The sequence below is a fragment of the Eumetopias jubatus genome, unplaced genomic scaffold (assembly GCF_037043125.1).
Source record: "Eumetopias jubatus isolate StellerSeaLion01/CBP00866 unplaced genomic scaffold, mEumJub1_p1.0 scaffold_1, whole genome shotgun sequence".
NCBI classification, from domain to species: Eukaryota; Metazoa; Chordata; class Mammalia; order Carnivora; family Otariidae; genus Eumetopias; species Eumetopias jubatus.
This window is the reverse complement of record NW_028274807.1, coordinates 31924248-31936306: the sequence shown is the minus strand read 5'-3', so window position 1 is coordinate 31936306 and position 12059 is coordinate 31924248. Positions and strand designations below refer to the sequence as shown.

The following is a 12059-nucleotide window of genomic DNA, read 5'->3' as shown; positions in this document are numbered from 1 at the left end:
AATTACTGAGGGACATCCTTCTCCCCCTACAAAGCAAAGCAAAAGAAAAAGCTTGTCGAAATTGTGGGTATTTGGCGCCATCTGCTGGTGCGTAAAGCAACATGTAAAATTATTTTTAAAATACTTCCCTGTTTATTAGGTAATTGTGGAATAAATCTTAAGCCATTTGAAAAAACAATTAACTTAAAAGAAGCAATCTATATGGTCACAAAATCTATAGGTCCATATAATTTTACACAAACAACAAGTATGAATGCTAATAAAAAATTGTGGGTTTTTTTACCTTAAAAAGCTAGCTTGAATATATTTTGCAGGATTGGATTGCCCCATGGGATGGGCTAAGAGTCAAATACTATCAAATAGGGTTTGCTTTCTTCTTCTTCTTTTTTTTTTTTTGACATGTTTGAAGTTTTAGAACTTTGAAGCTAAGTTGGAAAACTTATTTTAAGGTGCACAAATTTTTTTTTCCCTGTAAACCTTGTTTTAGTCTCTAAACAAAATTTCATATCTCAGAAGAGATTCAGTTATAAACTTATGTATGTTTAAATGAATTTTAAAAATAATAAGGTGGCAAGTGACTCAATCTGATAATTCTGATAATTATTTTGACCTGTGAAGTCAGCAGCTCTAGTGATTAAATTTAGAGTCTTACATAGACTTGTTTTGAGCAAATAGTTTCAAGTATGACAAGATACAGTTAAAAACAAAATTAGGCTCATGAGAGGTATCCTGTCAATGACTCTGTATTATAGGAAAGTCTTAATGATCTATGATAAATGAATAATTGATAGATTAAATCAGGGAAATCTCAATAGAAAATAGATTTTACATGTCCCTTTTTCAACATGTATGTAAACACATTGCATACTAGAAGAATTTTAACCGTGAAACATTTTTTCTCTAGATACTGCTTTATATTTCCATGATACCTGAGTATTTTTTAGTTACTAGCTAAATTGTGATACTTAGTAGTTTATCTCCTATATGTGAATACTTTATACTGTCTCTATTGATATGAAACTGATATTCAAAAGGTGACCCACATTTATCTTCTACAGGTAATTAGATGCTAACATCAGAATAACTTGTGGACTCATTTTCCAAACATATGTACCTGACCACCATTCTCAGAGATTCTGTCTCAGTAGGTCTGATGTGGGGGGAGTTGCATATGTACTGGGATAGATCTTTCCAAGGTGATTCTGATGTGCATTCTTGGTAAGGCTTGCCAATAAAGACCATCAATGTTCTTTTGAGTAGCAAATTGATTCGGACAATAACCAGATATACTGAGCTTCGTTTTAGGCCTAAAATTTTCTTAAAATGATTTTTAAAAACAAACTGAAAACCTCTTTATGAAATCTGCCAGAATTTTAAAAGGGTGACATTTAAAGTATTTAAAATTGTGCCATGAATGCCCTGTGAATGTTCTAAGATATTTCAAATTAGATCTTCTAGTGTCATTGAGTCATTAAAAGGTAAGAGTCTCTACAATTTAAGTGTTTTCTTGTGAATTTCAAGGTTATCTCAAGACGAGGGAATAACAGGATGCTACGGTTCAGTCCAGAAAAATGAACGGTTATAGAGATTTTTAGGGATTTAAAATGAGGTGATGTCTCAGCTCTCAAGCAAAATTGTATAATGTAGGCATTTTCCCTTAAGAGTCAAAACTCATTTCTCTCCAGAAGAAATGCAAAAGGGTGGATTTCACTTAACTTCATGGTCAATTTAAAATAATAAAATGCCTTTCCGAACCTGATTGACTGGTACAAGATCAGTTTGTGGCTTTGGTTCAGCTGCGTAATGTAATTGGGGGGAAAAGAAATCACAAAGGGCTCTTTATTTCCAACTGGTCAGGGCCTGGTATAGAGTCTGACCATTTACTGGTGTTATGCATTGAAACTATATTAAAATAATATTAACTTGTAAAGAAAAAAATGAAAGGTTATTGCTCACGTGATAGGGGACACTGATACTCCTAGATTTATTTTAAGTCCCATTTCCTATTACAGTTTAGACAATAGGCTACTTGAAACTAATCCTACATTTTGCTTGAGGACATCATAAAGAATATAGAGCATGTCTTACTACTCCATGGATCATTTTCTTATATTAACTGAGTCCAAATACTGTCATGCACCATATCCAACTTCTTAAACATTGCAAATCACTCTATGGTTAAATAACCCTTTAGTGAAATTTAAATTAAGGATTGCAGTGTAGTTCAGAAGCCTCAATTTCCTGAAAATAATTTCCTGTCATAAATATCCTTATCAAAGTTAATGAGCTCTACAATAATTTTCTTATTAGAAGAATACTTTTCTTTCAAGTCAAATATGTATTGTTATTCTTTATGATCTCATCTGTGTTATCAAAGACAAATTAATATTCCCACTTAAATATAAGATCAGAGTGCTAATTTTCTCTCATTGATAGTAGTGCAACATGCCACAGGCTGAGAAGACTCCTAGGAAGATCCCAACTCCTTATGTCCAGTTTTATTTATTTATTTTTAAGTAAATTCTACACACAACATAGGGCTCGAACTCAGGACCCCAAGATCAAGAGTTGCATGTTCTACCAACTGAGCCAGCCAGGTCCCCTGTCCAGTTTTATTTTTAATAACCATATTTTTGCAAAGGTACTTTAGATTTAGTTATTGTTCTTTATCTGGATATACACAGTTTTTTGCAAAGCTCCTTTTTTTTCTGGCAAATAATTTCTAGGTGTTTAAAAATAAAAAACTGATAATTTGGGCTGATAGCCTGTGTCTTTGAACAAAAGTCTGTAGACTTTCCTAATAGAATCCTTGAGAAGTATATGAGAAAATTAAGAGAGGTCTTAAAGATACTGCTAACCTGAGGTTTGACTGGGAAAGTCCACTCAGAACTAGATCCTAGGGGAAAATGACGTTTGCAGCATTCTGTATCAGGTCCATGATAAGTCTGAACTTGGTCTCAGTCTAAAACTGAAATACTATGTTGATCTATGCATTCGCTTAAATAATTTACCGGCTTAAAATTCCTTGTGCTCTTCTTACAGGTTTGGTGTCTGGGCAATGAAACTCGCTATCATATAAACAAGACGGTGGATGGCTCCACCTTTTCTGTGGTCATTCCTTCTCTGGTTCCTGGGATCCGATACAGTGTAGAGGTGGCCGCCAGCACTGGGGCCGGGGCTGGGGTGAAGAGTGAACCACAGTTCATCCAGTTAGGTGAGTGCGCAGATCTGGTTCGAGAGTCTCTTGCTGCCCCCATGGTCCTGCCTTTTTTGGTTTTTGGAAAGAGACAAAAATGATAATGTTAGTTTTATTTAAAATATATGCATTATATGTTGTATAAAATATGTAAATATAAATACATAATTATATAAATATATAATATGATTATATAAATACATAATACATATCACAACTAGACTGAAACGTAGCCAAGCACACGTTTTAAATTGTATTTCAAGCAAAGGTTGTCAGCATTCATTGTCATCCTAATTCCATCTATTGAATTTTCTTTCTTTTTTTTTTTTTCCTATTCAACAAATACTCTTAATTGAACATCAGGGATACCTCAATGAACAAGAAAGACACAGTCTGAATCTTCATGGAATTTACAGTTATTTGGATTTAAAAAAAAACTTCCATGAAAAACTTAAACTAGGTATTAGAAGTTTAAGCAATATACAATTTATATTTACTATTTTGGTGTCTATTTAAAACTGTAATTGCTTTTTATAAGAAAAGATGGATCCCAATGTCAAAGAGAATCGGGATACGGTTCTATGCTAATTACTTGGAAAGGTAAATATGATGTGTGCTTCAGAGGTGGTTAGAGGAATTAAAAAAGGAAAAACATTAAGAAAAAAAACTGACAGAGAAGCCTTGTTACTACAGTTTCCCCTAGGGAATGTGGCATGAATATGAAATACAAGTTAGTAAGTGGTTACTAGTAAAAATCTAAAGAAACAACAACAAAAACAATTATCAATGGAAAGGGGAGAGAAAAGTGTCGCTATTAAGAAGCTACATTTAAATTATGAAAAATGCTGAATGTAGAGTCAACTGGTTTATTCCTTTCAGATGAGAAGTTAAGCATTAGTAAGATTTTGTTAGGAAAAGGATCAGATATATGCATTTTTATACTTCACAGACAAGTACATAGTGTTTTTGCATTTGGATGATAATTGAGGACATCCTAGAAATTATTTCAAAACAAAATTAAGAAACATTTGGCTTTGAATAAATTCCATTGCTATATAAACTCTACATTCAGTTTGGAAACTCCTATCATTGTTCCATTGTCAAGACAGTGCTTTCTGCTCTAACGGATGTCTTTGCTGAACCTCTGTGGTGTAGCACTATAAAGTTCACCTGAAGTGTCGTAATTGTGGGGTGGGACTCTGTACCATGTAGACAGGGAGGGTCACGGGTTGATAAGGTTTACCTTTTTGTAACATGGAGCTTCCAAGGCTGACCCAAGGCCAGCAGAGAGAAAAGAAACCCACAGGGTGGGGCAGGATTTAATGATGCAGGACTAGAAATGGTGCTCATCACTCCTGTGCAGACCTCAAATCGGGGAATGGGAACACTGCCAAATGAAGTCACTGGCTAGAGAGTTACCTCCTGAAAACTCTATCGTATGAAGGTAACATTCAAACCTTTAGAGGAGAGCTTGTGCTATCTGCCACAGCCATGGTCCAGAATTTGATTTGGGGATTATCTTTTAAAACAGTGATTACATATGCAACTTTTAAGCAAAAATAGTTTCATGGTTTATTTCAGGTTCATTTATTACAAAATTACAAAATAGGAAACTATTTAAAAGAATTGCTTGATGCATCTATTACAACGTTAGGTTAGACATAGGGGAAAATAGTCTAAATAACTCAGAGTTGCCCAGTTTTATGAAACATCAGTATTAACTTATTAAAATTGATATTATAAGTGGCACTGTGATGACCTACGCACTGTTGATGTCATTTACCTTTTTTTTTAAGGTATGGTTTCAGTCCTTTTTCAAAGATGCTTTGGAAAAGGACTGTGTGTAATTTTATTTATTTGAGATTTAAATCAGGGGATTTAAGGGTCAAATTGGTTTCCTTGAAATTATAAATGTGTTCCCGTTTTCCATATCTTGATATAGCCTCAGCTGCAGGGAGACAAAGACTGAGATATAGAGTGGCCGTTTTAATTCATTAGTCACACCACACTTTATTCTGCTAAGCCCATCTGGTTGCTTGCATGGAACCTCTCTTGGCTGTCTCCATAAAATCTGAAGCTACCCAACTTAACCTTGCACAAATAGCCATGAAATCCATAAACTTAGGAGATACAAAGAGTGTATCAAGGGGAAAAAAAAAAAAAAAAGAATAGGTCTGCTTGGTGAACTCTCAGAGGATGAAGTGCTTTTAGGAAAACCATAGATAAAAGAGCCTGGAACATGAAATAAAACTTTCAGTCAACAAACAGTTGAAGGCAGGTGACCGAGACAGTTTATAAAAATAGGTTTTACAGGCTTGACCCTCCATAGAATAAAATCTGGAACTCTGTTCAAGAAAAAAAAAGCAAACAAAACACACACACACACACACACACGTAGCAATGTAGCTACCATTTTGCATAGAAAGGGGTGCGATTTTCCCAAGGTGGTTTCCTTAGCCATTGAACGCTGCTTATTTTTCCTACGAATGTCTTATTGGGGCACCATATCATTTAATAAGAAAGAAAAAACAATCTGTAGAATTTTTTTCTGTTTGAGAAATGTTCTTCATATATAATGAGCTATACCAGTTACTTTTTTCCTGAAAAAAAGGAATTTTGGACTAGAACAAATGGTTCTATTTTAAAGCAGGTTGATTAGCAAAACATTTTCGGAGTCAAATAAAATTAGATGATTGTAAGAAAGCACCATTCCTAATGAAATGGACAAACACCTTCTTGTTTCACCAGATGTTGTGGGGGAAGAACATTAAAACCGCGAGCACTGATGGGAATTGTGCCCACTGGGCATCCTCAGTGTTGACATCACTCAGTGCCAACAAAGTAGGATGTCGCTTTGATCATAGAACAAGGGTTTGCAGGTTTCTGCAGACGTTGCTGACTGCTCTGTATGACTTGATGAAATGGTGGGTTTGAAAAAAGGAATCTCTTAGTAGGTTTAAACATAAAATAAGTAGATTTTCACTGCCAGAAATTCCATCAGTTTTAAATTATTGAATCAGAAGAACAGAAAACATACACCTTTTCGACTGTTCTTAACACTAGATAGTTCTTGTCCATATTTAATGTTCTTATATCTATTGCTGGTCATGGCTGTTATATTAGAAGAAAGAGAAATTACTTAAAAAACAAACAAGCAAACTTTGGGGCACCTGGCTGGCTTAGTTGGTACAGCATCTGACTCTTGATCTCGGGGTCATGAGTTCAAGCAGCATCTTGAGTGTAGAGATTACTTAAAAAAAGAAAGAAAGAAAGAAAGAAAGATTATACATAGTTATTTCAGTGGTAACATTATCTTAATTTTTCTTTGGTTTTACATTGTACTAAACTGTATAAGTTTATAAGTACTAAACTGTATAAGCCTGTGAACATAGGCTCAAATAATGCATTTTAGAATCCTAGAATATAGTCATATAGTTGGGGGATTTGGGGAGGAGGAAAACACACATTTTTTTTTTTCAATATGTACCTTAAATAGAGGAAATAATGTTTTATTTATTATCATTTTGAAACATGTAATTGAGGGTTTCTGTACAAGTCTGAGGAAGTTCATGTCTTTTCTATACAACTTATTTGGTACCCCTTATTTATATACTCCTGTTAAAGTATTTCATTTTTTACAATTGTAGCTTTATATTTATCTCAGTTAGCACTGTCCTGTGAAACTCAATCTAAGCAGTAAGAGTTTTGTGGAGTAAAAAATAGAGGTTGTATGCCATTGTCTTTGTTTTTAAATATATTCCATGAAATTATCGTGTCATATTTGTTTTACATTAAAATAGAGTGAATGTAATTTTACTGAAAATCTCATGGACTATTTTAATTAACAAAGGTGGATGTCTCCGAATGAAAGACAGAAATGATCGCCTAAAAATTAACAAAATAATGATAGCCATTTTATATGATACAAGTATGCCTTCATGATCTCATTGAGGTTTAAACCCACATTAATCCAAAGATGGTTTTTCAGATTCTCACGGAAACCCCGTGTCACCTGAAGACCAAGTCAGCCTTGCTCAGCAGATCTCCGATGTTGTGAAGCAGCCAGCATTCATTGCAGGAATCGGGGCGGCCTGTTGGATCATCCTCATGGTCTTTAGCATCTGGCTGTATCGACACCGGAAGAAGAGAAATGGACTGACTAGTACTTATGCGGGTATCAGAAAAGGTATTACCTTTCCTGAGTTTTCCATTTTTTAATATGTTTCAATAACTCCTGATTTTAATCTGTGACTCCTAAATATTCATGTATATATTAAATTATATATATATTAAATTATATATTAAATTATTTAATATATTAAATTATTTCTCATATATTAAATTATTTAATATATAAAGATTCTCTAAAGTGCTTTTATTGTGATCTCTACATATTGACTTCTCTTGAGTAGCAACACTTCAAACAGGGCTTATCTGTTTCAGGCTCAATTCCTTTAAAATATATTTCGCCAAAACAGGTCTACACTTGGTCGTTACACCCTCTCTTATGCTCTTAGGGAATTACCTCACTGCTTTATATTCTTGAAGAAATTTTTTAATCTCCTTGTCACCGGAATTATAAATACAAGCTTTGCACTGACTCATATACCTTTAGAGGGAGTGCTGTAGTCTTTGTGAAGCTAAAGAGATTATTTATAAAATAATTATTTTATGAGTATTTCTGATTAGTTATAAAATAGTCATTTCTTAGTGAATATGGAATGCCCAACTAATTTGCCTTTGCAGAGAGGAAGTTTAGTATTTTTTTATTGTTGTATTTAAAGTTGGAGATTTGGATATGTATATGCTGTTAATTAGTGATGGGGATTTCCTTACAAGTGTGTTTATAGGGTTAGAAGAGAAAGTTTACTTGGCTGCTATTATTTACAATTTTATGGAGGAACCAAGTATGCCGAGGTTCACAGACACTTTTGCCACATATCCTTGAAGTCTGTAGATTGGTGATTTGTATTTTTTATTCTTTGATGAGATTTGTGAACACTGTCAGATAGATAGTCTTCCCTGCCTCTACCTACCCAACAAACCTAATAATCAATTCTGGGCCTTGATGTGCACTACAGGTAGAGTGACTAAAAGTCTTGATATTCAGGGTAGAGTCCCAATTTATGTCTTTGCCAACAAGTTACCTAGAGTACTCCCTTTTGTTCTCAAAATTGTCCTAGTTTGGACAGCAAATTATACATTCACCCTATTTCTAGGGATTATAAGACAACACTTTTGCTTGGCTGGAAAACAAATTTAAAGAGAATTACCAATGAACACATGCCCTCCTGCACCATCACCATTCTTAAAAAAAAAAAAAAAAGTCTACGTATTTTCTAAAGATTTTATTTATTTATTTTAGAGAGAGAGAGAGCATGCAAGTGAGCGTGCTCTAGCAGGGAAAGGGGCGGAGGGAGAGAGAATCTCAAGCAGACTCCATGCTGAGCAGGGAGCCAGATGTGGGGCTTGCTCCCACAACCCTGAGATCATGTCCTGAGCTGAAATCAGGAGTCAGATGCTTAAATGACTGAGCCACCCAGGCACCCCAAGTCTACATATTTCCTTTTTTTTTCCCAAGTCTACATATTTTCTAAGCAAGCATCTCCTACGTGTCTTAACCAAGCCCTTTCTCTAATCTGTTATATGCAAAATCAGAATTTGTAGTGCTAGCTATATGCTTATAAAACAGCCTGGGATAGCCGTCTAAAATATTTGTGCTGTCAGTCACAAGGGGTCTTGGCAAAAAAGAGTCAACACAAATTCATCACCCGTACGGTAAAAATAAATTAATGTGCCTCCCTGCTGTGGACATGCAGCCCATCCCTTCATGTACATACACATATTTGCCGTAGCATTATCATCCTTCAAAATGTTTTTTTGCAGATAATGTGTTCTATCTAGAGATGAAGCAAAATGTCAGTATCCCTGCCTGTGAAATGGAAAACAAGGGCGTGGAGGCCAAGAGAGCTGGTGCTCATTATATCTACAGAGTAGAACGATGTCAGACACATGTGTGACCATCTAAAACCTTTGACTTAAAATCCAGTGCAGGGAAGGGGCTTCTGGGTCATGGAGCGGGGGCGGCCGGGGGGGGGGGGAGGCGGGAGGGGCAGGGTGTTGGGAGCTGTGTTTTGAAGTCGACTTTGAAGAGGAAAAGCGACTAATTAACGTAGAGATGTAGAGTCTCTTGAATGCTCCAGGAGTCTTGTATTTCTTGGTGCCGTGAGGTGCTGCAGCTGTCTAGTTATAACAATTTAATGCTCTATAGTGTCTTGAAATCTGAATGTGTGACATGAAACCCCCTTCCTTTCTGAAATGCCTTTTCTTTCACTAATGTACTATAAGCATGCTGGCAAATGCCTATGAGCTCTTTGTGCGAAACCTATGAAACTAATATCATTGTCATTTTAACTAGCTTGTGTTTAAGCAGAAATCATAGAACATAATTACAAATGTAATTGGTGAGCATTTGATTCTGCTTTCCTCATCTTGCCTCGTTGGCACTTTTTCATAATTCTGTTTCCATGCAATTAAAAAAAAAATGCATCCTGAAGCCTTAAATCGTCTATGCCAGAAACAATGCCAGTAATTATAAGAAAAAAATGAATTGAAAGATTTTAAAGAAATAGATATAAAAGAGCCCCTTGACCTTGAAACCCCCAAACCAGACTTTGGGTAATAGTGAGCCTTTTTAACCTCCCCCCACCAAAGTGTATCTGTAGATACATCCTCTGCTAGAACACTCAGGATCCCTTTCCACATACATCCACACTGTGCACCAACATCGCTGGGTAAAAAGAAGTGATTATATATTATTGGAAGCTTTGAGAATTAATTTGTTCTTTGGTGTACAAGCTTTAAAAATTTCATTTAGATGGCCTCTTTTTGTATCTTCTTCAGTGTCTAACTGGGTTAGCAGTTAGCTAGGAGGACTGACAAGGACCTTTCATATTTTTTTTCCTTATGTCCTTGTGATAGCAAATGAATGTTCAGGCACTCTATTCTTGCTTGAATAGCTTTACTTTCACATGTACCTTCTTATATATTTATTTATGAAGACTTGTTACTATGACTCAGAATTATTGATTGTGGCTAAATTACATCGACTCTGAAAAGACCTAACTGAAAGAAAACACAATGGAATTCTTAAGACAGGGAGGGCCTGCCGTGCTGCCAGTGAAGGCCAGTGTATCAGATGGGCACACACAGCACTGAGGTTTTTGTTTTTGTTCCTTCTAGTGTGCTCAACGATAAAACGGTTTGGTAGGAAGTGACCATTGTACCGAATACTCCAGCATGTGCAGTGTGGAGCCCCCAAAGTCTCTAATCCTAAAGTAAATTTCTTGGAGACATTCAAATGTGATGTGGAAAATACATTTTTGGCAGCTTGTTGATCCACGATACATAATCAATATTCTAGTTCGTGTGCATTAAGGATTTCTCAAATGCCAACTTGAGTCTTCAAGGGAGCAGCGAACACTCCCTGGCTTGCTTGACCTGGGAACTGTTTACTTTAAATTAATGCGAAGAGCTTGCAAAATAAGTCAGCCTCCTCCCGCCATGAAATGACATGGAAATAGTTTGTGATGTTATCCAACACCCAGGAAGGGGAGGAGATAGGAAAAGTGAGGGAGGCGAGACTGCTACTTTTGAGGTCTCCAGTTCAATTTCAGGCATTATTGATCAGATTAAGATTTATAACTGCAGAGAGAGTGAGGGTTTTCAGTGGGGTGTTATTGTTCTATTGTTTAGCTTCCAGTGTGACGTTTGAAAACTGCTCAGCCTACTCAGAGAAAGCTTCTCAGTGTAAGCTATAATCGAGAAATTAAAGTTTAAAACTCCCCATTTCTTCCTGTCCATTCACAAATTCCTATAATGATAAAAACATTGTATCACACTGTTTATATGATAGGGTGTCAGGCATTTCTCGGCAGTGAAACAGTTTGGTTTTATGGCTCCCTTTGTTCCGGTGGTTTCTTTCCTTCTTTCTTCCTTCCCTCCCTCCCTCCCTCCCTCCCTTCCTTCCTTTCTTCCTTCCTTCCTTCCTTCCTTCCTTCCTTCCTTCCTTCCTTCCCTCCCTCCTTCCTTCCTGTCTCTGCCTCTCTCTTTCTCCGAATGATGAATACTTAAGTGCACCTATTAGTCCACTTTTATAAGCATTTACTTTCAGATTTCTAGATAAGGTTTAAGCGAGACCCTGAGAATACTTGTTTGAGAATCCATCAGCCAGTGTTTGGAGATGATTAATAGTAGAGGATTCCTGTTTGTCCTACAGCTGGAACCTAAATCTATGTGACTCAATGCAGGGTCATTCCCAGGCTAACCCAGCACGACTCCCATGCCAGACACTTCAAAATGGCACCTGTAGAGACAAACCTCTTCTTTTCACCTCAGATTTGGTTTTATTCATCTATCAGAGTGTCAGAACTACTGGCTTCGTTATTTACATTTGTTTTATGTTCAGCTGTCTGCTTGATTTATACTAATGTGATATGTCCCCTTTCTCTCTTCAGCTTAATAACTGGTTTATATTTTGTTTTGATTTTTCAGTCCCGTCTTTTACCTTCACACCAACAGGTATATATTTGCACTTACCGTCTGCCTCTCTTTTGTTAGTTTGGCATGTGTTGTACGATCGTGTTTCTGTTTTTATTTCATTTTCTGCCGTCAGTTGGGGGAAAGGACTTAAGGTGGAATACAGTACTTCATTTACTCACGTCAGGCATGCATTCGAAGTAGAAATGGTTGGTGTTGCTTTTCATCCATTTAATACGGTTATTTATTCATGACTCCACGCTGCATCTTGGCCTTGCGCGCACGTGTTTCATTAGATAGACACTCTGTTTTCACCCTCAGCATG

The 12059-nt window shown here is 36.2% G+C and overlaps 1 protein-coding gene across 1 annotated transcript in view; it reads left to right on the top strand.

Annotated features, from left to right (window-relative positions):
* Nucleotides 1-12059, top strand: part of ROBO1 (roundabout guidance receptor 1) — a 491348-nt gene that overhangs the window by 432740 nt on the left and 46549 nt on the right. Inside the window, exons 17-19 of the mRNA XM_088022787.1 lie at nt 3043-3214; nt 7185-7382; nt 11750-11776. Coding sequence (XP_087878913.1) covers nt 3043-3214; nt 7185-7382; nt 11750-11776 — 397 coding nt within the window. The remainder of the gene's footprint in view (nt 1-3042; nt 3215-7184; nt 7383-11749; nt 11777-12059) is intronic.